Source organism: Notechis scutatus, chromosome Z, assembly GCF_049901735.1.
Source record: "Notechis scutatus isolate UNSWTSFEM ecotype Mainland chromosome Z, rNotScu1.2, whole genome shotgun sequence".
Classification (NCBI taxonomy): Eukaryota; Metazoa; Chordata; class Lepidosauria; order Squamata; family Elapidae; genus Notechis; species Notechis scutatus.
In genome coordinates this window covers 140,392,101-140,419,389 of record NC_142025.1, presented here as the reverse complement: position 1 = coordinate 140,419,389, position 27,289 = coordinate 140,392,101, and the positions used below count along the sequence as shown (strand labels likewise).

Sequence of the window (27,289 nt, the reverse complement as noted above, 5' to 3'; positions counted from 1 at the left end):
GGTACAAAAAAGATTTAGAATAACACAGCTTCTAAAAAGACAAACAGAAATTAGATAAAACAATACAGGGAACAGGGGAAAAATGATCACCAAAGCATATAATTATCTTTTAAAATTTAAAATGGAGGAAGAAACAGCAAAAGAGACTATAGTAATATGGGCCAAAAATTTTGGGTACAGCCTTGAATTGGAACATTGGGAAACATTGTGGGAGAAAAATTATAAGTCAACAATGTCAGCTGCTACAAAGAAAATCTGTACAAAATATTCTACCACTGGCATTTACCCCCAGCAAGATTCCAAACAGATCAGCAAAATGCTGGAGATGTAACTATAAACAAGGAACTTCTTTCACATGTGGTGGACCTGTCCTAAAGCTAGCAAATACTGGCTAAAAGTAAAGAATTGGTTAGAAGAAATTACTAAACAAAAAACTGAGATGAAACCAGAACTATTTTTATTGGGCATACTAAAACAAAACATCTGCAAAAAACTGCAATACATTATGATACATATAATAACAATGGCCAGAATTGCCTTCACTCAAAACTGGAAACAAGATAACACTCCCTCTGACATAATGGTCATAAGAAAGATTCTTGAGTGTGCAGAGATGGATAGGTTAAATATGGAGTTAAAAGACAGAGAAGAAATGGAATACTATAAGATCTGGAATGTATAGTACCAGTGGTTAGAGAAGAGATGTAAAGTTGTTACATGAAGAATATGTAGGAGATATAGTAAAATGGGGAAGTATTGTATATATATTTGTAAATATTGTTATAAGTTAAAAGTAGGAAAAAACTATATAACATAATAGAATAGTAACAATTATGTCAATATGAGTGAATACCGTAACCTGAACGCTGTAATGAGTGTAAATGTGGTGTTTTAATTTGAAATATGACTAATAAAATTTTACTTTGAAAGAAAAAGAAATAGTATAATGATAAGACATTATATTTACAGGAAAACAAATCACATAGAATGATGAGAGATAAAAATAAGTCTAAAAATATGGATTTAAAGCATAGTTCTTGACTCTGAATCCTGTAAGATATTTTCAGACTTTCAAAGCCTTGCATGAATCATATTATTGGTTTTAATTTACATCAGTGTTTTCCAAATTTGGCTACTTTAAGAAATGTGGACTTGAAAAAGTGGAAGCTAAAGTTCACTTATTTTAAAGTGGCCATGTTCGAAAAACCTTGGTTTACATCATTAATTTACATCATAGAAGTAAATTAAAATAGATATTTTCTTTAGGTCTTTCTTTTGCAATGGGAATTAGAAGGGTTTTGTGTCATTTGTTTAATTCCATGAAAGCAAATCTCCTCTGTTTGGGAGATGAATAGATATACTTGAAAAATCCCAGTGCCCCAATCAAAAATAAAAAAGATTATATGCCAAAGGGATCTTATATTGCTGTTTCCTGTTTTTTGTTCTTGTCAATCAGAAAGATCGGCAATTTGAATCCCTAGCACCACGTAACGGAGTGAGCTGCCGTTATTTGTCCCAGCTTTTGCCAACCTAGCAGTTCGAAAGCATGTAAAAATGCGAGTAGAAAAATAGGTGCCACTTTTGGTGGGAAGGTAACAGCGTTCCATGCGCCTTCAGCATTTAGTCATGCTGGCCACATGTCCGTGAGACGTCTTCGGACAGCGCTGGCTCTTTGGCTTTGTAACAGAGATGAGCACCACCCCCTAGAACCGGAAACAACTAGCACGTATGTGCGAAGGGAACCTTTACCTTTATCTGTTTCTTTCCAGTTCCACTCCAAAATATGTAAAAACTCAAGAGAAGCTGAATGGAGCATAAGGCTCATTATATTCTATCACCTTTATTCAGAGGATCAGTTATTTCTGAAGGATTAAAGCATTAAGAATAACCTTGTATGAAGACCCTTGCTTCTCTTGAAGAAATACATCATCCAAATTCCTTTGTGCTTTATTCCAAATGCTTGATGAATTACAATATTTACCAGACTCTCTTTCCTTCTGGTTTATATAGATACTGATAATCTCTTTACTTTTCTCTGCTTTTTATATCATCCGACTTTCAACTTGTCTGTCAAGTTTTACACTAACCAAGACCATACTTGGAAAATTGCATCCAGTTTTGGTCACCACAATATAAAAAAGATGTTGAGACTATAGAAAGAGTGCAGAGAAGAGCAAAAAAGAAGATCAGAGGACTGAAGACAAACATATGAAGAACATTGGAGGAATTGGGTATGTCTAGTCTAGTGAAAAGAAGGACTAGGGGGGTGACATGATAGCAATGTTCCAATATCTTAGGGGCTGCCACAAAGAAGAGGGGGTCAACCTATTCTCCAAAACACCTGAAGGCAGGGCAAGAAGCAATGGATAGAAACTAACAAAGGAGACAATCAACTTAGAACTTAGGAGGAATTTCCTGACTTAGAACAATTAATCGGTTGAACAATTTGCCTCTAGCAGTTGTGGGCGCTCCATCACAGGAAGTTTTTAAGAAGAGATTTGACAACTGTTTGTCTGAAATGGTATACTGTAGGGTTTCCTTCCTGAGCTGGTAGTTGGAGTAGAAGACCTCCAAGGTCTCATCCATCTCTGTTATTTGTTATAATTTGTTATAGATCCTAGAAAAGCCAACCCAGATGACGACACCAGAAGTGCCAAACCCTGTAATTAGTTGTCTCATAGTGGATATCCTCAGCCTCTTTCTGCTACCTCCAACACACTGAGAGGGGGAAGAGTGGTTGAAATCCACAGATTATAATTGTAATGGACCTATAGGGTTTCATCCTCCTTGCATCCTCCTTTCATCTGACCTCGGTCTTATAGTCTTACACTGCCTCTTTTTCTCTACATAGCTTGAACTATCCTGAAGTCTTCCTATTAAGAAAACGGACAGAGAACTTTTACTTGTATTCTATCAGAAAAATACATTAAAATAAATTAAAATAAGTTTCTTTGGAGGGGCTCTTCCCTTATTCAAATAAATCTATCTTCAGATATAAGTAATTCTAGAGTTAAGGTTAATGTCAGCCATTGACATTTTCTAGAGTTTATTCTGTCCCTATTTATAGATGGGTGAGAAAGTTGAAGAGATGAAACCAATTAATACAATTGGTTATTACCTAAAGAAGACCCAATTCCTGCCTACTCAAGCTGTAAATGATGGGGTTCAAGCTTAGGGTTAATACAGTGTAGAGCAGTGTGAAGAATGTCTTGCTAACCTGGTCCTTCTTCTCCCACACATTATCTCTTTCTTCTTTCATCACCCATTCTTTTTCCACATTCCTGCCTGGTAGTCTTCCTTGTAAGGAAATAATTGTTCAATCATATACTTGTTTTACCAGAATAAAAGATGTATCTTTCTGGTCAGGGTTCTTACCTTGTTGAAATAAATTATTCTTAACCCTGGGTAATCCAGGAAGAAACATCTATTCTCAGCAACTTTGGGATTTTATTTTTACCCATAACATAAGCACAATCTGATTAAGGGATGAAAACAATGACATTCTTGTATTATTACATAAAAAGATCCATCTCCTTGATAATGCCTTCTTGAAATAACTTTTCATGTGCATTCTGTTGCCTCCCCTTTTTGCAGATGTTCTAAGCAGATGGGTAATCAATCTTTTATTTGAATTCTGCATGTTCTACAATAATGAATTTAGGTTACCTTTCAGGACTCTTCATTTCTTTGAATAAATCTGTCATACCCCTGGGTCATTCTGCTCTAAAGGGTGTAATCTACCACTGGTATCCTCAGAATTCTTTTGTAATCCATAAATATGTGTACAACAACCTCATTGTTTTGAAGATATTTTACCTGGATATACTAAGATTATCCCATAAAAGAGGCCTGCTTCCTTGCTACAAATTTCTTGAAAGCAGCTTTTATCTCTTTATTCCTTAAGCTATAAATGAGGGGATTCAGGCTTGGGGTCACCACTGTATAGAGCAGGCCAAGGAATCTGCTTCTGTCCATGGAGTATTCTGAGTTGGGACGAATGTAGGTAATAATTCCAGTTCCATAGAAAATGCAGACTACGGTGAGATGTGAGGAACAAGTGGAAAATGCTTTGCTTCTGTTTTTGGCCCCAGGCATATTGAGAATAGTGGAGATGATGAGGATGTAGGAAAAAAGGATGAACAAAAGGGGTGTCAAGATAATTAGAGCTGCTAGTATGGCAATGGCCAATTCATCCTTATAGGTATCAGTGGAAGCCAATTTTAGAACATGCTTAATGTCACAGAAGAAATGGTTGATTCTATTTGATCCACAGAAGGGAAGGGTGAAGATAGAAACAGATTGTCCCAAACTCACAAAAATACCAATGGCCCATGATACAGCAGCAAACATAGCACATTTCCTGTATTTCATAATACATGGGTATTGCAAGGGTTTGCAAATGGCAACATAGCGGTCATACGACATGACACAAAGAAGACAACATTCAGCAAGACCAAAGAGAATAAAGAAACACATTTGACAACCACAGCCCCAGAAGGATATAGTCTGGTTTTCTGAGACCAGAATCATTAACATCTTTGGGCTGATGGTGGAGGTGTAGCCAATTTCCAAAAAGGACAAGTTCCAGAGGAAGAAGTACATTGGGGTGTGAAGGGTAGGATTGAGAATGATGAGGATCAAAATCAGACTGTTTCCCATCAAAGTCATGAGATAGAACATTAGAACCAGGCAAAAGAGAAGCTCTCGCATGGACTGGAAATCAGAGAAGCCTAGAAGATCGATCTCATCCAAACAGGATTGGTTGTCTTTTTTCATGGTATTATCAAGATGGAAGCCTGAGAACACAAGAGGATAATTAATTAAAGAATCAAGCAGACCTTAACAAGGAAATAGGCTTATTATCCTTGAAAACCAGACCCTGTTTCCTTATACTCCTACTAGCAAGTTAGATGAATAAAACTTTCAGTGATGTTGCACAGATGAAGAACCAACCCACCAAACATGACCTTAGGGAAAGTAGTAAGCATTAATATTACTTTTCACTTTTTTTTCTGATATTTTTAGGAAAATGTAATATTTTGCCTTCTGAAAAACTGAAGGTGTACTAATATGCACTGGTGATTCAAAGCTCTAAAAATTTCCATGCCATACATGACTCTTCATCTATCCCTTTTCCTGGAAAATATATTTCATATTTGCAGATATTTTGCTTCTGCCAACATCAAAGACTGTGAAGGCACCTTTAAAATCATATCACTCCTAGAGGACCAGAAATTTTAGAGACAGGAGAGAAGTTTGTTGTCGAACGAGATCTCCTAAGAGAAGCCTGAGGATTCACCTTAGGGGATGGACCTTAGGGGAAGGATTCTGTAGAGCAGAGTTGGAAAATCCAGTGAAACCACTTAACCAGGAAGCAGCTACTAACTGGAAGCAAACTTTGAAGTTTATAATGACAACAGAATATTTTCAGTAATTATGGCATCAGTAATGCCATAACCTACAAGGAGTGAGCATTCAAGGGGAATATAATACATCCTTTAATTTTTTAAAACAAAATAAATGGCCTTTTATCCCTTTTATTTCTGGGCTGAGTTGGGAGAGTATTTTAAGGGAAATTAAACCGGAATTGGAACTGCAGGGAGCTTTCTTTGGGAGAGAGACAGGGGTAAAAGTAGATAACTTGAAAATGAGGCAGTGGAATTGGGTAGAGAAGGGAGAAATGTATAAGAGGATGGGCCAAGAAGTGGTAGTAGATAGAGGTAAAGATCCAAGAGAGGAATATGGGAGACAAGCTAAGAAATGAATAATCCAAGCTTTAATGCGAGTGAGAGATGATGGATAACAAAAAAGAGCTAGAAGTCAGAGAAAGGGGGACTAAGGGAATAGATATCTTCACAGTATAAGGTGAATTAATAACAAGGGAATTTAGAATTTTAATGAGAGTAATTTTGAATATGTTACATGGACTAATTAAACAATTGAAGAATACAATTTAACATAAATATGTGTATGATTAATTAAACTATATAAGATTGTTGTAATGAATATGAATATGAATATGAATATGAATATGAATATATATATATATGTATATGGCATTCAGCTTTGTTTGGGTATTTTCCCACGTCATAGTAGTGGTGCTTTTAAAGTTGTATATATATATATAATACACACACACACACACACACACACACACACTCACCCACACACATATATGTTGTGACTCAGACGTTTGAACCTGCTCAGGCTAGTCCCAGCTGCTGGGGGATTTGAGCTGGTGAGCTGTGATCTTGCTGTTTGGCTTCGAGTTCGTGGTCGTGCCACATCTTCATGGTGGGGGTCAGTTCGCTTCATGTATGGCTCAGATGGGTTTGAAGTGGGTAGTGATGCAGCTGCAGTGCGGCTTCTGGTCTGTGGTCATGTCTCATCTTCTGTGTGGGTGTGAGTCTGATTTTTACGTGGAAGTGTGGTGGTGGCATCTTGTGTGGCCCTCGTGGGTGTGGGTCTGGTGTCATTCATCATGTTGGGTACTCGTCTGTTCATGAGGGCGGGTTTCCAAATGGCTGGTAAGCAGGAGGTGTCATCTCTTTTATTCATGCTGTGTGGGCGTTTTTCTATCTCTATGGCTTCTCTGATTATTCTGCTGCTGAAGTGTTCAGTTTTGGCGATAGTTCTGGTATTTTTAAAGTCAATCTCATGTCCTGTGGCTTTGAGGTGTTGGACCAGGGAAGAGGTTGGTTCTTCTTTTTTGATTGAGTCACTCACCACGAACTCGAAGCCAAACAGCAAGATCACAGCTCACCAGCTCAAATCCCCCAGCAGCTGGGACTAGCCTGAGCACGGCCAAGCCCCCACCTGAACAGAGCACGCCTCCAGCCAATCAGAACACGGCCAGCCCCCCAACCAATCAGAACACAGCCAAGCCTCCAACCAATGAGAACACACCCCCACCCAATCAGAATGCAGCCAAGCCCCCACCCAGTCAAGTCACACCCCCACTGGCAGTTAGAAGGAAGAAGCAGCTGAAAGCTCACATCACTCTGAGAAGCACAGAGCCGAAGAAGCAAGCCTGAAGATGATGAATGAGACTTCATCGAAACGTTGCCTAGATACTTTGAATCTTACGCGGGAGAAAACCCGAATAACCAAAGATCCATATATATATATATATATATATATATATATATATATATATATATATATATATATATATATATATATATATATATATATATATATATATATATATATATATATGTTTTCTGAGGTTCTCGCGGGTATTTGTATGTGGATCTTTGGTTATTCGGGTTTTCTCCCGCGTAAGATTCAAAGTATCTAGGCAGCGTTTGATGAAGTCTCATTCATCATCTTCAGGCTTCACTCTGAGAAGCACAGAGCTGAAGACAGAAGCCTGAAGATGATGAATGAGACTTCATCGAAACGTTGCCTAGATACTTCCAATCTTACGCGGGAGAAAACCCGAATAACCAAAGATCCATATATATATATATATATATATATATAGATATAGATATATAGATATAGATATAGATATAGATATAGATATAGATATAGATATAGATATAGATATAGATATAGATATAGATATAGATATAGATATAGATATAGATATAGATAGATAGATAGATAGATAGATAGATAGATAGATAGATGATAGATAGATCGATCTTTGGTTATTCGGGTTTCTCCGCGTAAGATTGAAGTATCTAGGCAGCGTTCGATGAAGTCTCATTCATCATCTTCAGGCATGTGTCTTCAGCTCTGTGCTTCTCAGAGTGATGTGAGCTTGCAGCTGCTTCTTCCTTTTAACTGCTAGTGGGGCGTGGCTTGATTGGGTGGGGGCTTGGCTGTGTTCTGATTGGGTGGGGTGTGTTCTCATTGGTTGGGGTTTGGCTGTGTTCTGATTGGTTGGGGGTTGGCCATGTTCTGATTGGCTGGAGGTGTGTTTTGTTCAGGTGGGGCTTGGTTGTGCTCAGGTTAGTCTTAGTTGCTGGGGGATTTGAGCTGGTGAGCTGTGATCTTGCTGTTTGGCTTCGAGTTCGTGGTCATGCCGCATCTTCTTGGTGGGGTTCGCTTCATGTATGGCTCAGAGGGGTTTGAAGTGGGTAGTGATGCAGCTGCAGTGCGGCTTCTGGTCCGTGGTCGTGTCTCATCTTCTGTGTGGGTGTGAGTCTGCTTTTTACGTGGAAGTGTGGTGGTCGAATCTTGTGTGGCCCTCGTGGGTGTGGGTCTGGTGTCATTCTTCATGTTAGGTACTCGTCTGTTCATGAGGGCGGGTTTCCAAATGGCTGGTAGGCGGGAGGTGTCATCTCTTTTATTCATGCTGTGTGGGTGTTTTTCTACCTCTATGGCTTCTCTGATTATTCTGTTGTTGAAGTGTTCGGTTTTGGCGATAGTTCTGACCAACCACTGTCTATCCAATACATACTTCACCTACAACGGACAAAAATACAAACAAATAGAAGGAGCACCCATGGGATCACCCCTCTCACCTGTCATTGCAAACCTCTACATGGAACACTTTGAAACACAAGCTCTAGAAAAATATGATCACAAACCCAAACTCTGGCTCAGATACGTAGATGACACCTTCATAATCTGGCCACACGGGAAAGAAAAAACTGAACAACTTCCTCACACACCTCAACAGCCTACACCCCAAAATACAATTCACCATGGAAACAGAAGCTAACAATCAACTTCCCTTCCTAGATGTCTTGGTATACAAAAAACGCAATGGCTCCCTAGGACACACCATCTACCAGAAGAAAACACATACAAACCGCTATCTACATGCACTCTCACACCACCACCCAGCACAGATCAATTCCGTAGCTGAGACACTCATCTCCAGAACAAAATGCTTAGCTGATGAACAACACCTAAAAACCGAACTAAACACTCTCACCAACGTACTAACAGCCAATGGATTCCAAAGAAAGAAGATTACCCACCTAATCCAAAAAGAAACCCCAACGAAAATCTAAGACAGAGAACAAGAGAACGGCAAAGCCCTCCTCCCATATATAAAAGGCACTACAGACAAAATCAGCAAGATCCTCCAAAAACACAACATTAAAAAGCATTCTGCACAAACAGAAAAATATCCACCATCCTAAGAAACCCTAAAGACAAAATCGAGTTAGAAAACCAAGGAGTATCTGAAATCCCTTGCACCGCCTGCCCCACCACATACATTGGACAAACTAACAGGAGAATAAGTGCACGCGTTGAAGAACATAAGAACTCAATCAAAAAGAAGAACCGACCTCTTCCCTGGTCCAACACCTCAAAGCCACAGGACATGAGATTGACTTTAAAAATACCAGAACTATCGCCAAAACCGAACACTTCAACAACAGAATAATCAGAGAAGCCATAGAGATAGAAACGCCCACACAGCATGAATAAAAGAGATGACACCTCCCGCTTACCAGCCATTTGGAAACCCGCCCTCATGAACAGACGAGTACCCAACATGATGAATGACACCAGACCCACACCCACGAGGGCCACACAAGATGCCACCACCACACTTCCACGTAAAAAGCAGACTCACACCCACACAGAAGATGAGACACGACCACAGACCAGAAGCCGCACTGCAGCTGCATCACTACCCACTTCAACCCCCTGAGCCATACATGAAGCGAACTGACCCCACCATGAAGATGCAGCACGACCACGAACTCGAAGCCAAACAGCAAGATCACAGCTCACCAGCTCAAATCCCCAGTAACTAAGACCAACCTGAGCACAACCAAGCCCCCACCTGAACAGAACACACCTCCAGCCAATCAGAACATGGCCAACCCCCAACCAATCAGAACACAGCCAAACCCCAACCAATGAGAACACACCCCCACCCAATCAGAACACAGCCAAGCCCCCAACCAATCAAGTCACACCCCCACTAGCAGTTAAAAGGAAGAAGCAGCTGCAAGCTCACATCACTCTGAGAAGCACAGAGCTGAAGACACATGCCTGAAGATGATGAATGAGACTTCATCGAAACGTTGCCTAGATACTTCCAATCTTACGCGGGAGAAAACCCGAATGTGTGTGTGTGTGTGTGTGTGTGTGTGTGTGTGTGTGCATGTGTGTGTGTGTTTTTCTCAAGTTTTCGTCAGTACTTACATGTATGGCATTCAGATTTTGACAAATCAGTAAGATACTACACAGACACCACATCAAGACTGCCTTCAAAACAGACAGAAAAATAGCAGCCATCCTTAGAAACCCCAAAGATAAAATTGACCTGGAAAACCAAGGCATATACAAAGTCCCCCGTGCATCATGCCTGTCCACATACATTGGACAGACTAATAGAAGAATAAGTACCCGCCTGGATGAACACAAAAATGCAGTCAAAAAGCTGGAACACACTTCCTCACTAGTCCAACACATGGAAGCCACAGGTCATAGCATCAACTTCAATGGCACCAAAACCCTAGCCACTATAGAAAACCCCAGCCACAGAATCATCAGAGAAGCCATAGAGATTGAAAAAAGATCAGAAAGCATGATTAGAAGAGATGATTCCACCAGACTGTCAATCATTTGGAAGCCTGCACTCACAAACAAAAAAAATCTCCACACCACTAGCCAGACAAGCACCTGGGCACAAACAGATCCCCCCTGATACCTCCAGCTCAAACACACCCCAACCAGGCACCCAGATGAAACCTAGCTTCCTAACTAATGATAGCCGTCCATTTACCCAGAGCCAAGCTGTACTAAAGGCCTCCAATAAAGTAACACAATGTTGCCAGCCAATCAAGATACAAAAAGAGCCACAAAACAGACAGAAGATATTAGAGACACCAATCAAGCAGAACACAGCAAACTCCGAGACCAATAAACACAGACCAAGACTCCCAACCAATCAGGATGAAGAAAAAACCATTCTGGCACAGCAATAGGCTACTCCAAATTTAAATCTGAAACCACTGTAAAAGTCTGACTCACAGATGAACACTATACAGAAGCCTTATGATGGCACATGAGATTCTGCCGAAACGTTGCTACAACTTTAAAAGCACAACTACAATGACGTGGGAAAATACCCGAACAAAGCTGAATGCCATACATGTAAGTACCCGCGAAAACTTGAGAAAACAAATATCAAACTTCTACGGGGAGGAAATAAACAGCCAGATCAAAACCTATGAGAAGCTGGAAATTAAAAGAGTAGGAATACTATGTGACCTCCAATTCCTACGCAGCTGCAGAGACAACAATACAACACCAACCTGCTTCAAATTAACATTTCATCAAAGCACAGCAGCCACTAAACGTATCCTGAAAAGAACTGAAATGGCTCTACTCAGGAATGAGCTCTACAGTAAGAGATTCCAATTGGATCAGTTAAACAAAGATTTGCTAGCATTACACCTGGAATTGAGCAGCAAAATCCACCCTCTACTTTGGGACAAGATAAAACAACTTACAACTTGGAGAGCTGAATCTGAAACCACTTACAAAAATGATAAACTCTTGAAGAAACTAAAGAAATTAGAACATGACAAGAAAGCCCCCAACAACTCACAAAAACACCTGAAACAATTAGTATACAACGTTTCCAACAGAGAACTCACCAAAACAGAAACAGATGTCCTAACCAAAGGATTCAATTATGCTATAGCACCCAAAAAATCCCCACAGAATCCATCATATGTGCAGTAGAATCCAGCCTAACCAAATTAAATACAGATGAAGCTGATAAAATAAGACACCAAGTTACCAACATCCTATGCACAAGCAAACCACCCAAAAGCAACTTGCAGAAAGAAGAAATTAAAGTGCTACAAATCCTGAAAAGAGATAGCAGCATAATCATACTCCCAGCAGACAAAGGGAATGCCACAGTAGTAATGGACAGAAAAGACTATGAAACAAAATTGACAGACCTACTCCAAGACTCCACCTACAAACCCATAAACACAGACCCAACCACATATCTGGAAAAATTAACCAAGAAGAAAATTATAACCAGCCACATGAGCAAAGAAATCCAACAGACAATCATACCAAGAGAAAAATCTTCCAGATGCCCCAAACTATACGGCCTCCCAAAAATACACAAAGAAGGCATACCTCTCAGACCCATAGTCAGCTCCAGAGGAGCACCACTACAAAACCTAGCTAAACACTTAGCAAAACAGCTACAGCCCCATGCTGAAACAGCAGCTTCACATGCACAAAACTCATACCACTTTTTGGAAATGATCAAAGATCTACACGTGGAGCAAGAAGATCTGCTTGTAAGTTTCGATGTGGTTTCACTATTCACTCAAGTCCCAATAAAAGAGACCCTTGAAATAATCAAAAATAAATACCAACCAGCTAAACACCTCATGGAACTAACAGAACCCTGCTTAACCAACACATATTTCATATACAAAGGACAAAGATACAAACAAATTGAAGGAGCCCCTATGGGATCACCACTGTCACCCGTCATTGCAAACCTGTTCATGGAAGAATTCGAATCCAGAGCCCTGGCCAATGCCATCCACAAACCCAAACTATGGTTAAGATACATCGATGACACATTCGTGATTTGGCCCCATGGAAAAGAAAACCTAAACAATTTCCTAACACACCTAAACAGCACACACCCCAAAATCAAGTTCACCATGGAAACGGAAACAAACAAACAACTACCATTCCTAGATGTACTAATCTACAAAAAAAAATGGCACACTAGGACACACTGTATACCAGAAGAAAACACACACCAACCGCTACCTCAACGCCCAATCCCACCACCACCCAGCACAGATAAACTCCGTGGCTAAAACACTAATTGCCAGAACCAAACGCCTGGCAGACAAGACACACATAAAGACTGAACTATGCACCCTGACTAAAGTACTGACAGCCAACGGCTTCCACAAAAGCAAAATCACTGGCTTGATCCACAAAAACACACTGAGACATAATGGAGACCTAGAAGATGAACATACCTATGGAACAGCTGCCCTGCCCTACATAAGAGGTACTACAGACAAAATCAGTAAGATACTACACAGGCATCACATCAAGACTGCCTTCAAAACAGACAGAAAAATAGCAGCCATCCTAAGAAACCCCAAAGATAAAATTGACCTGGAAAACCAAGGCATATATGAAGTCCCCTGTGCATCATGCCCTGCCACATACATTGGACAGACCAATAGAAGAATAAGTACCCACCTAGATGAACACAAAAATGCAGTAAAAAAGCTGGAACACACTTCCTCACTAGTCCAACACATGAAAGCCACAGGTCATAGCATCGACTTCAATGGCACCAAAACCCTAGCCACTGTAGAAAAACCCAGCTACAGAATTATCAGAGAAGCCATAGAGATTGAAAAAAGAGCTGAAAGCATGAATAGAAGAGATGACTCCACCAGACTGTCAATTATCTGGAAGCCTGCACTCTCAAACAAAAAAATCTCCACACCAGAAGCCAGCCAAACACCTGGGCACAAACAGACTCCCCCTGATACCTCCAGCTCAAACACACCCCAATCAGGCACCCAGATGAAACCTAGCTTCCTAATAAATGATAGCCATCCGTTTACTCGGAGCCAACGCACACTAAAAGCCTCCAATACAGGAAACACAATGTTGCCAGCCAATCAAGACAAAAAAAGCTACAAAACAGACAGAAGATATTAGAAACACCAATCAAGCAGAACACAGCAAACTCCAAGACCATTAAATACAGACCAAGACTCCCAACCAATCAGGATGAAGAAAAAACCATTCTGGCACAGCAGATGGCTAGCACCAAATTTAAAACAGAAACGGCTGTGAAAGTCTGACTCACAGACGAACACTATACAGAAGCCTGATGATGGCAGATGAGATTCTGTCAAAACATTGCTACAACTTTAAAAGCACAACTAAAATGACATGGGAAAATACCCGAACAAAGCTGAATAGCATACATACGAATACCTATGAAAACTTAAGAAAACACACACACACACACACACACACACACACACACACACACATCCAGGAAGGGAAGTTGGTTGTTGGTTTCTGTTTCCATTATATGCAGAGTTGAAGCTAGCCTAACCAAAATCAACCCAGATGCAGCCAACAAAATCAGACTTGAAGTCACCAACGTCCTCTGATCCAGCAACCCACCCAGAAGCAACCTACACAGAGAAGAACAAAAAGCACTCACCAACCTGAGGAAAGACAGCAACATAGTCATTCTCCCAGCAGACAAAGGCAACACCACAGTCGTAATGAACACATCGGACTACCACTCCAAACTATCCAACCTACTCCAAGACCCTGCTTACAAACTTCTGAATACTGACCCCACCACCTATCTAGAAAAAAATCACCAAATCCAAAATAAAAGCATCTCCCATCAGTGAAGAGATCCAGCAGAGAATCATCCCCATGGATGATTTCCATTTTACCATGGAACCAGAAACCAATAACCAACTTCCCTTTCTGGATGTCCTAATTTACAAAAAACCCAATGGCTCCCTAGGACACACCATCTACTGGAAAAAAACACACACCAACCGCTACCTAAATGCACAATCCCATCACCACTCTGCACAGATCAACTCCATAGCCAAGACCCTCATCTCTAGAACCAAATGCCTAGCTGACAAAGACCACCTGAGAACAGAACTACACACCCCCACTAATGTATTAATTTCCAATGGATTCCAAAGAAACACTATCACCAATCTAATCTGAAAAGAGATACCCCCCAAAAAACCAAGACACAGAACAAGACAACGGTATCACACTCCTCCCCTACATCAAAGGCACCACAGACAAAATCAGCAAAATTATCCACAAACACAATATCAGGACAGCCTTTGGCACTGACCAAAAAATAGCCAACATCCTAAGAAACCCCAAAGACAAGATCCAGCTAGAAAACCAAGGAGTTTATGAAATACCATGCAACAATTGCCCAGCCACATACATTGGACAAACCAACAGGAGAATAAATGCACGCATCGCAGAACACAAAAACACAGTCAAAAGAGAAGAAAATACTTCCTCCCTCTTCCAGCACCTTAAAGCCACAGGAAATTGAAATTAATTTTGAAAGGAACCAAATTAATATCCAACACTGAACACTGCCGCAAGAGAATAATCAGGGAAGCTATCGAGATAGAGAAACACCCCCATAACATAAATAGATGGGATGATACCTCCCGCCTACCAGACATCTGGAAGCTAGCTCTCACCAACAAATGTGTCCCAGCCATGAAAACCAACACCAGACCCAAAACAACACGGGACACCACCGCCAATCCCCCTCATCAGATCCAAGCCCAAGCCCAAGCCCAAGCCCATCCTATAAATGAAGGACAACCACCATCCAGAAAACAGACCACGGCTGCTTTGCCAGCTGTTGCACCCCCCGACCCCAAAACCAAACAAGCTGACACACGCCAAGAACACAGACCCAGATCCCAAACTCGAAGCCAGACTAAAACCCAGAATGCTACATCACAGCCACCCGCTCAGGACATCACATCAGAAAACTCAGGAAATTACACCACAAGAACTCAAGAAGTTGCAACACAGCAAAGGACCCAGGATATCACAGCACAAGACCAAGGATACCACAGCAATAAATCTCATCACACAACTCATCACACAACCCATTATCCAAGCCGTTACTACACAGGAGGCTAATGGAAAAGAGATCAAAACACAAATGACCCAGGAGATTACAACGCAGGACCCAGGATACCACAACAAAAGAACTTGCAAGCCCATCACACAACCCAAGCTGTTAAAACATGAGAGGCTAATGGAAAAACGATCACTACAAAACAAACGACCCAGGAGATTACAGCACAAGATCCAGGATATCTCTACAACAAAACTCAAAAGGCCATCACACAGCCCATTATACCAACATCAACTCCATCAACCAATCAAGAGGCAGCAGCGCAGCCAACCAGCCCAGCACACCAGCCCCCCAGTATTTATAGAGAAACGGCAGCTCCGATCACACACTGCTTGCACTGGCACGAAGCCAAAAGCACCAGCCTGAGGATGGCGAGTGGGACCTTGCCGAAACGTCGCCAAGATATTCTTAATCTTACACGGGAAAAGATCCGAACACACCTAGACACACACACACACACACACACACACACACACACACACACACATTCCTTCTTGAATGAGAAGCAAAATATCTTCAAAGAAAAAACAGAAAGTCCATTTGCCTCTTGAGAAAGCAGCTTTGGGACAGCCGTGACCTAGATGACTGAGAATATCCATAGATATTTACCTCTGAATCAGTGTGTGCATTTGGATCCAGATTTTTCTAGCTTTTTTACCTGACCACCAAAGGTGATAAAATGTCCATTCTTTTTGTTAACACTTCCAATATAAATGGGAAATGCCTTTAAACAATACAGACAACATCTTTGTTGGCAAAAATCAATGGTACATCATCTTATAAAAATTCTCTTTAAGATGATAACATAATGTAAATATCATCCTTTCAGCCCTACATTTTCCCATGATTCTATCTGTATATTATAACCACAATTTTAATCTACTTGGTCATAGAATCCTCTACTAATTCTTCTGTTTCATCTTTCAATAAAGTTTATACATTTCAGCAATAATATGTTCATCATTTGTACACTATTTTATTTCAAACAGTCTTAGAAAGTTGAAAATCACATTTTAGGTACTTTAAAATTCTCTAATAATTAGAAATAATAGAATCCTTGACAATTTATCCCTCTGCTTCCAATTGTGAGGTTGTGGCTAAAGAAAAACCACCAGGATTCAAAGTTGATCCAAGGAAAAAGGCTTTATTGGATATACATCTGCGCAGATGGGTTCCTCCCTTTGGCAGCTGGGAAGAACGTAAGACAAAGTTTCTGCTCTACTCTTATACCTAAAACTACCCCCCCCAGTATACAAATGGCTTGATTTACAACCTATCTTTCAGGATACAAGTTACATTTTATCATCCTTTATGGTACCTAGCACATAACAGACACTTCTTTATCCGGTATCTAGCATTTCAAAGGCATTCCAAAAAGTGTGATAATTCCCAGCGCTTCAAAGGCATTCCAAGATCAGTCAACATTCTAATCAGTGCTTGGCACTGCCTTTTCTTACTTCAAAGACATCCCTTTCAGATGAGTTTTGAGTCATAAAATGGATACTTTAATTAACACTTCTCACAATCCCCCCTGTTCTTGTTTCATCTTTGACTCAAACTCACATAGCAAATCTTCAGCTTCTTCCTCTTCTGGGGCTGATGTGGGCTGATATAGTCTTAATGTCATCATTTGTTCAGCAACCTGCCTTTTGGCTTGTTCCCGGCCTGAATCTTTATGGTGTACCTATGTGTGGGACCCTTCGGGTCATAACATTTGACATTCCCTCCATCCTTACAAATGGAGTAAGATGTCCCATTGTAGATACAAGTCCCGGAGTCTCTTATCCTGCAACTCAATTGAGTATGGAAAATTAGAGTCTTTGTCACTTGTGTCCCTGTTTTTGTTGTTTTTATGCATTGATCACATTGTCCCTCAGTCTTAGCTTTTGTCTTTATCTCAGTCTCTCCTCCTATCCTGTCCATGAGTAAGTAAATAGTCACTAGGCAAATCAGCTGCATGTTACCGCTTCAAAGTTAACTTCAATGGCTGACCGTCCACTGGAATGGCCTTCTAAAGTTTCTCAGGTTCCGGTGCCTTCTTGACTCTGCTGTAATGCGTCCAGCCTCCTTCTCGAGTGCGAACTGCAGATTCAGTTGTCAACAGCACCTGGTACAGGCCTTCCCGCTCTTCCAAGTCTTTATCAGGATCCAGTCTCCAACTTCATGAGGATGTTGGCTGCCAGCCAAAGGTGGTCGTTGCGCCAACAATCCCTGTTTGTGAAGAGAAAGCAAAGACCTGGACAGTGTCTGCAAATATTTTCTCAAGAACAAATCTTTGAATTCAGGAATTGGATTCCCTATTTTTGCCAAGTAAGGTCGCCCCATTAGCATCTCGAATGGAGAGACCCCAGTGTCTTCACAAGCAAGTATTTCCACCCCCCCATTTTCTGGTAATTCGGTGAAATCAATCTGTGCTCTCTGGAAAGGCCAGCCCACTAGGGGTCGCCCTCCCATTTTTTTTCCTTGTTGCTTTCTTGTTTACTTTCAAACATATCAATCATTTCCAACAGATGCTCTGGGCTAGTGTCCACATCTTTGGACTCCAAAAATGTGGCTTTACAGCTGTCATCAGTGCTTCTGTACCCCAATGCCCTCCCTCATGTACCTTTTCCAGAATTCCTCTCATTGCATTCACAGGAACCACCTTCACCCCCTCTGAAGTTCTCCACCCATCCTCAGTTAATGTACACCCTTCTTTTTCCAAATCATCTTTCTCTTTTCCCTCAGGTTTCCATTCCTCATCCTCTTCCACTTCTAGCAAGGGAATTGATGCCATTACCAGCTCTATTTCCCCTGCAGCTTCTTTTGCCCACTTGTCTGCCCACCTGTTCCCAACTACCTCTGGGGTGTTTCCTTTCTGATGAGCATTCACATGTACTATTGCCACTTGGTTTGGCAGTTGCAGGGCCTCCAAGGCCTATTCCACAAGCTGTAATTGTTCAACTTGTTTCCCATCAGCCTTGATAAATCCCCTCTCCTGCCAGATCTTACCAAAGGTATGGACCACACCCCAGGCGTATTTGGAATCAGTCCAGATTGTCACATCAATCCCCCCAGCCAACTCCAAGGCCCTCTTTAGAGCAAACAACTCACACTTTTGTGCAGGCCATGAAGAAGGAAGGGAGCCCTTTTCTATGACCTCCCCTTCTCCTGTCACGACTGCAAATCCTGATTTCCTCTTTCCTTCCTGCTTGATCCATCCACAAACCATCTCTCCCCTCCTTTCAAAGGAGTTTCTTCCAGATCCTCCCTCACCTTTGTCACCAGATCTACTTGCAACAAACAATCATGGTCCTCAGCTTCCCACTCCTGTCTTCTTCCTTCTAGAAATTCTGCTGGATTCAAATTCCTGTCTGTCCCAATCACTACATCAGGGCTGGTTCTCAAAATGGTCTCATTTTTGAGGATCCGCCCCTCTGTCATCCAAGTTGTTGCCAACTGACTTAGCACAGAAGTAACCTGATGAGGAGAATGCACCACAAGGGCTCCCCCAAAGGTTAACTTCTTGCTCTCTACCACCAACATAGGTGTAGCAGCCACAGCCTGCACACACACCGGCCATCCTCTCACCACCGGCTCCAGAGTTTTGCTCAGAAAGGCGATGGGCTGGTATTGCCCCCTCTTTGTGCCAACACTCCTAGTGCCGTTCCCTGAGCTGCTGACACATACAGATGAAATGGGAGCTTCAAATTGGGCAAAGCCAACACCGGTGCGGATGACAGTGCCTTCTTCAAAACTTCCCATCTCTCATCATCTCCCTCTAGCCATTCTATACTCTCTCGTTTTCCTACCAGCTTCCTGTGCAGTAATTGGGCTAACACAGTGTACTGGTCCACCCAGACTCTGCAATACCCCAACAATCCAAGAGCCTTCCTGACTTCTGTCTTATTTCTGGGGGAGCCAGGCTCATGATCCCTTTCACCCTCTCAGGTTCCAAGGACCTCACCCCCTGCTGAATATAATGCCCCAAATATTTCACCTTCTTTTCCACAAACTGGATTTTTTCCCTTGAAACTGTCAATCCTTGCTCCTTCAGCCAATTTAGCAAAGCCACAGATGCTGCTCTAACCTCTTTCTCCTTCTCTCCAGTCAACAACAGATCATCCACATACTGAATCAACATGATCCCCTTCCTTTTCTCAAAAGACACTAACTTTCCAAAGCCTGTCCAAACAACAAAGGGAACTGCTGTTTTCTTCCACTCTCAGGATCATCCCATTCAAATGCAAACAGGCCTCTACTTCCCTCCTCCAGGGGGCATGCCCAGAAGGCATCCTTCAGATCTATCACAATCACAGGCTTCAACCCCTCTCTCCCCCTTCTACTCATTGAATATTGTGATGTCCACGACTTCGTCACCCCAGGCTGCACTTGAATCTTAATCGGCTGAATGTTCATTCACCCTGTCTTCTCTCCTCCTGCCCAGACCTCATCTGAAATTGCCCTCTCATCTTCTACAGTCATTTTACACATCCTTATTCCCTTCCCAGTATCCCATAACTGGATACCAAACACAGGCAATAAATCTCTCCCCAGCAAATTCACTCCAGAATCAGGAATATACAACACTTCAGCTTCGGTCACCACTTCATTCATTTCCAGTCTGATTTGTTCAAACACACTCACATCCTGTGATTTTCCACTCACCCCAACTACTTTTATTACTTTCTTTGATCTATGTGCACCCTCTACCGGGTCACATACAGAAGTCCGGCTTGCGCCAGTGTCTATCAGGAACAGCCGCTCCTGACGGTTAGGACCCACTAAAATGTTTACCAATGGCTCCCCGCAGGTCCTCTTAAAGGAGCCGGAACAGCCCTAATCATCATACAATGTATAACTCCTCTCTTCTCGGTTGGTAGGACACTCGCGCGCAAAGTGACCTTCCTTCCCACACCTAAAGCAAATCCTATCCATTCCAGGCTGTCTCATTCCCATGCCTCCTCCTCTGGAACCTCTACCACATCCCCGGAATCCTCCCTGATTGTATCCTCCCAAATTCTCTCTTCTTTCTCCAATTGGACCCTTCCCAAAGTTCCCACTTTTCTTTACTTCATTCTTCGCTGCAGCCTGTACAGCTGCAAGCATCATTTGTGACTTCTGTCTGGTTTTTACAGTGTCTCTGTTCACAAAAACTTGTTGGGCTGCCTTCAGGAGATCAACCATTCCCACAGCTCCCCAATTATCCATTTTCTGAATTTTCTTTTGGATATCTGGCCAGGCTCCAGTCACAAACTGCATTTTCAGCATGGCTTCAAAAGCAGGTGTGCTAGGGTCTACTCCTGAATACTTGACCAGGCTTTCCCGGAGTCTGGTACAATAATCTCCAGGGGATTCATCTTTGCCTTGGTTTACTTCAAAGGCTTTAGTTAAGTTTTTCCCTTGTGGGACTGCCAATTTTATCCCCTCCATGATCATTGCTCTCATATTCCGCATTTTATCCCTACCTTCTTGGGTGTTTGGATTCCAATCGGGAACAGCTATAGGGAATTTCTGATCTGCAGGTACAGCCCCTTGTTGTCCATTCTCTTTTGCATTCCATGCTTTCCAGGCTGAAGTCCGAATGAGGTCACGCTCCTCAGGAGTAAATAGATGCCCCAGAATGTACATCATCTCCTGATACGTGTAATCATTCGGACCCATCCATAGATCTAACTGTTCGGCCACCTCATGAGCATTTTCATGAAGTTTTGGAAGAGTCTTTTTCAATTCTCGCAACTCGGCTGGTTTTATGGGGACAGCCACAAAGACTGTTACCGGGTTGCCTGCAGCATTGACCCCATTAGGAACTTCCCTAAGAGGAAATGCTTCCACTTCAGGTTTTTCTCTGAATGGAAAATCCTGAACACTTCTCTTTAATCCTTCCACTTCTTTTCTCAGCCGCGGATAAGGGGCGGCTGAGGAGGGGGTTGTGCCACCGGCAATGGCGGTGGTGCCATAGGAACATTGGCGGGCGCATTATTCAAATTAGGATTTACGGGCGGCGGACTCTGCAGCCAATCGTCCATCTCACTCTCATTGTCTCTTTGTTGAGACATGTATTGACCCTCGATTGGAGGGACGGGACCTTCAAATTTCACATGAAACCATACATCTATGTATGCAATTTGAGTGGTCATTTTGTGTTGGAGAATGTAATTTCTTAATTGAATCATCCAATAGGTACTGGTTTCCCCCCTCAGGACTCCAGTGATATGGAAATTTAGGATCAATCAAAGGGTATTTTGGCCATCGGTCTTGACAAAGATAAATCATGTTTTTCTTTTCAAGACGTCTGGTGAATTCCTTTAGATTCAGGGAGAACCACTGCTTAAGTAGTTGTCCCAGGGGCGAATCTATCGGAATAGGTTTTCTGCCATTGTCAAATTTTCCCTGTCCCAGACAGGCTTCTTCCTGGTTTCCAAGACCCTTGCTCTGTCCCTTTCCCATCTTCTACTCTTTCAGACTCCCAGAGCCTTGACTCACCAGTCCCCAGTCCTCCAGCAGACGCTGGATTCTCCCAGAGAGTTTAAGGACCCCTCTCTTTCTGACTACAACCCAGTCCTCCAGCAGATGCTGGATTCCCCCAGGGAGTTTAAGAACCTCTCTCTTTTTGATTTCAAATGAAAGGAACAAAGTTTACCTGATCTGATCACTCCTGGACTCTCTGAAGTCAAAAGGATGTGTGGGCGTCCCCAACTCAGATTGATCTCACACACTCTCAGCCGGCATTTCGTCTCAGTTCTTTTTCCAAGGATCGTCTGGATTCCCAGTCACCTCGGGAGTCTGACCGAATTCGGGGAGAGGTGCCTCTCAATGGGAGGTTGTGGCCACTCTCTTACCTGGTCCCCGTTTTCCAGTCAACCACCATCGAGGATCCCGGACGAGCCCCCAAATTGTGAGGTTGTGGCTAAAGAAAAACCACCAGGATTCAAAGTTGATCCAAGGAAAAAGGCTTTATTGGATATACATCTGTGCAGATGGGTTCCTCCCTTTGGCAGCTGGGAAGAACGTAAGACAAAGTTTCTGCTCTACTCTTATACCTAAAACTACCCCCCCAGTATACAAATGGCTTGATTTACAACCTATCTTTCAGGATACAAGTTACATTTTATCATCCTTTATGGTACCTAGCACATAACAGACACTTCTTTATCCGGTATCTAGCATTTCAAAGGCATTCCAAAAAGTGTGATAATTCCCAGCGCTTCAAAGGCATTCCAAGATCAGTCAACATTCTAATCAGTGCTTGGTACTGCCTTTTCTTACTTCAAAGACATCCCTTTCAGATGAGTTTTGAGTCATAAAATGGATACTTTAATTAACACTTCTCACAGAATTGTAAAATTATATTACTTTTTATGAGTTACCAGTATATCTCAATCATTTTCCATACATGAAACTGTTTACTTAGATTCTGGTTCAAAATGTTAAAACCATAAGATAGTTAGAAGATTGTAGGTTTCAGAAAGCTAATTTAGCTGGAAGGCTAAATTTCACTACCTATAAAGTGTGATTGACATCTATTGTTTATAATTAATGGTCAATTATTCCTGTTAGGTAAAGAATGTTTTCCCCCTGTAGCTAGACAGAATATCAAAATGTGGAGAAATTTAAGGCATTCTTTGTTCCAGACAGAAAAGAATTAATTAGTCAGGTATAAGTGAGATACTGACAATAAAAGTCTTAGTTGTTTGATTGAATATCATTTAAAAATAGAAGTTTTCATGAAGTTGTACCACAAGAAGAACCAACCCACCGAACATCGAATATGACATAAAGGAAAATACTAAGTATAAATCTTACTTTTGAATTGTTTTCTGATATTTTTTAGGAAGATGGAATATTTCTTCCTCTGAAAAGCTGGAGATGCACTAATAGGCATGGGTGATTCAATGTCTTAAAATTTTCCCTGACAAATTTGGGTCTTCATGTATCTCTTCCTCTGGAAATAAAAGTATTTCATATATACAGACATTTTGCATCAGCTAATGTCAAAGACTGTGAAGGAGTCCTTAAAATTATTTGACTCGTAGATGATCAGAAATTCTAGAGAGAGGAGAGGAGTTTTTTTCATTAACAAGATCTCCTGACAGAAGCTCTAAGATTCATCCTGGGAATTTGGTAAAAGGAAGGACTTTAGGGGAAGATACTGCAGGGTTCAAATAGGAAACTTAACTAAGAATGACATTGTAGCAGAATAGTTTTACTTTAAGTCAGTAAGGCTATAATTATAAGGAGTTAACACTCACTACAGACCAGATCTCCATGCAAGGAGAACTAAATACATATTTTTTTAAACAAAATAAATTGCCTTTTTATCCCCTTTTGTTAACCGCAAATCATAGTAAGGTTCATTCATGTCTCTTACAACTACAAGTGGAAAGACCATCAGGAAGGGGGGAAATTATATATGGATCAAACATATTGGATTTGGAATGTTTTCGCTCATTGGCTAGCATAATGAGTCATATACTATATAGTGAGCATGCTTAATATTACACATGTACTAGCACTGATAATTTTACCTAATGAGAATGAAATGTCTGCAAGAAAGCAACCAAGCTCAGAGAGCACCAAGGACCTCTCAGGTCCAATGTAATGATTCATGCTATTGTGTAGTGATCTTCAGCAGACAAGCAACAGGCCAACATAGTTACAACAATATTTTATTGACAAACTGGAACCAATTAATCTCTTCCTCCCTGAGTTGTTGAAATTCCAAATTATTTCAGTTCTTATTTTTTCCGTATTACCTGATGTTCCAATGATTTAAGTGTCAAATCATGAAGTATGTTCTTCATAATTAAATTGTTCATATGGTTAGTTTTATCTCTATAAACTAACCATAAACATGCCTATCATAATCTTGTAGGAATGGGTGGCCACAGAACTGGAAATTGTAAATAAACCAGTCTCTCAATGTAGTCTCCCAGGATGTTGTTATCCACAAATTTTGTTGTCTCTCATTTTAGTTCTACAAAATCAGGAATCCAGAGATATTTTGTTGCTGTTGTCTGTATGACAACCAATTTCCATTTCTGCTTGAAAATGAGGTGCTAGATGGTAGCTGTAGCTATGAAAGTATGTAACTACATTCTTTTTATGAACATCATATGCCCTTTAGAGGACCGAGAGGCAGTGCTCAAGGACACTGATGCCTTAAGCTTGATTTAGACTTTAGGCATTGATGCATATCTACATTGGAAAGGGGTTGATGGGGTAACCATAGGTTGCAGATGGTTGCAGATGGGCCAATTCGCAAATCTCTCAAAACTCAACTATGTGTTTTTTTTTTATAAAAGTTTTATTGATTTTAACAACAAATAAAAACACATAAAACATAAAACATAACATAAGAACATCATTATTCTTCATAAATTTACAGACAGTGTATCGGTTGGTTTATCACTTCTTTTTGTGCATCCATTTCATAGTCATCATAATAATTATATTACATAATAACTCATATTATCAATCAACAATTATATATCCTAATATCCTTATTAAACAATCATTTGACTATAATTTAACTAATTCATGCTTAAGCGAGATAACTATAATTTAGTTAATTTATAACAAATCGTAAAATCATACCAAATCTATCTTAATATAATATTCTAAAAATATTATCAAAACCAAAATATATATATATTCTATTATTATATTGTTTTATCTAACCATTGATAAAAAGATCCCAAACTTCATAGAATTGTTTATCTTCTTGTTCTCTAATTTCAAATGTCAATCTACTCATTTCAGCACATTCCAATATTTTCTTAATAATTTCTTCCTCTAATGGTATTTTCTCACTCTTCCAATTTCTAGCAAATACAATCCTAGCCGCTGTTAACACATTTACAATCAAATACTTTAAGTTTTTATTAAATGTATCAGGTAAGATTCCCAATAGAAAAATCTCTGGTTTCAAATCTATATGTTTTTTGTCATTTCTTCCAACCATATGCGAATTCTAGTCCAGTATTTCCTGGCCTCCTCACAAGTCCACCACATATGGTAATATGAGCCAGGGATCTGATGACATTTCCAACACTTTTCGGATTTATTCTTGAACATTCTTGCTATTCTTGTCGGGGGAAAATGCCACCTGTAAAACATCTTATACAAATTTTCTTTATATGCTGTTGACATTGTCATTTTATAATTTTGAGACCACAATTTTTGCCATTTTTCTAAATCAATCCCATATCCAAAGTTCTTCCCCCAAACAATCATTGTTTCTTTGACTTGTTCTTCCTCTAATTTAATTTCCAACAAATAACTATATAGTTTTTTAATCACTTTTTCATCAGCACCTGTCAAAATCCCATCTAAATCAGTCAATTTATCATAAAATCCTTCTGTTTTAGAATCTTTAAGATACCTTGAGTGTATTTGCACATATGAAAACCAATTCATCTTTATATCTTGTTCTTCTAGCTTTTGCATCGTTTTAAGTTCACCCTTTTCATCCAGTATTTCCCCATATCTAACTGTTTGTTCCTTCTTATAAATTATGGGATAGGAAAAGGAGAAGGCGGAGTCACGTCGCCGCGTTACAGCTGTAATTTCGGGGCTCCGAAGTTACAGCTGATATCTTCGCCCCTGGTCGGTTCCAACGGACCTAAACCGTCCCGTAGAGACGGTGATAGTAAGGGGCGCGTTCTGTTGATCACAGGGACACCGCAAGTCCCTGGTGGATCCAGAAGAAGCCCCTTTACCATCGGCGGAGAGGCAGCCATTAAGCTGCTGAAGCAGTGACAGCTCCGAAAGGAAGAGAAGAAAGAAAGAGAAAGTGTATCGGCTGGTGAGATTTATTTTTTTTATTTGGGATAAGGACACCCTAGAAGAAGAAGGAATCTGTAAGATTTTTGACAGAATTTGATAAGATGGACTTAGTGGCGATTTTTTAGAAGATGTCAAAATGAGGCTTGGCTTTTTACTTTTTTTTTTCTAGCGAACTTCTATTGTGATTAGTAATTGTAACCAGACTGGTTTTTTTTTTTTCTATAATTACCTTCCCTTTTTGACTGTTTATATTTTTAATAGAGGCTTCCTTTAGTAATTTTTTTTTTTTTAAATATACACATATATATATACATATTTTCTTTTTCTATTTTTTTTTGGGGGAGGAAGAAGGGGAGTGGAGTTGAGAAACTTTGTAACTCTGCAACACTGCCAACTAGAGGCTTGAAAATACTTTACTTGAAGTTGAGAGAACTGTGAGAAACTCTCTCCCAAGGACACTGAGTTGATAAGATAGAGAGAGGAACTCTGGAGAATGTTTTCACAGGTGTCTCTTTGGGATTTCTACAATCAACTGAATGTTTGAAGCTTGGCTTTGAAACTTGTGGAGAAGCCATAATAAGAGCCTTGGATGTTTAAATAAAATGCAGTGTGATTTTTGCTTTACTTGTTGTTAGCTTTTATCCCTCCTCCTTAACCCTATAGTATTTTGTAATATTTGTACACTTTTGCTTATTACTATTATTATTATTTTTCATTTTTTTTTCTCTAAAGGGAAAGCCTCAGAATATTGTTTCTTTTTTCCTTTTTCTTTTCTTTTTTGGGGGGGACTTTTGCTTTTTTTTACCTTTGTATGTATATACTCTTTTTTTGTGGCCATGTTTTTTTTTCTTGAGATTTCGCAGTTGG

General features: G+C 40.6%; 1 protein-coding gene across 1 annotated transcript; it reads right to left on the bottom strand.

The window, feature by feature from the left end:
• Positions 1-3,831: 3,831 nt before the first annotated feature.
• On the bottom strand, positions 3,832-4,776 carry LOC113430095 (olfactory receptor 10AG1-like). Its single transcript, XM_026692585.2, has one exon. It carries the CDS (start codon positions 4,774-4,776, stop codon positions 3,832-3,834), a length of 945 nt encoding a protein of 314 aa, XP_026548370.2.
• Between the last annotated feature and the right edge of the window lie 22,513 nt (positions 4,777-27,289).

What these genes read in the sequence shown, in the direction of transcription:
- LOC113430095 (XM_026692585.2), bottom strand. Translation starts at nt 4,776, where the DNA reads ATGAAAAAAGACAACCAATCCTGTTTGGATGAGATCGATCTTCTAGGC.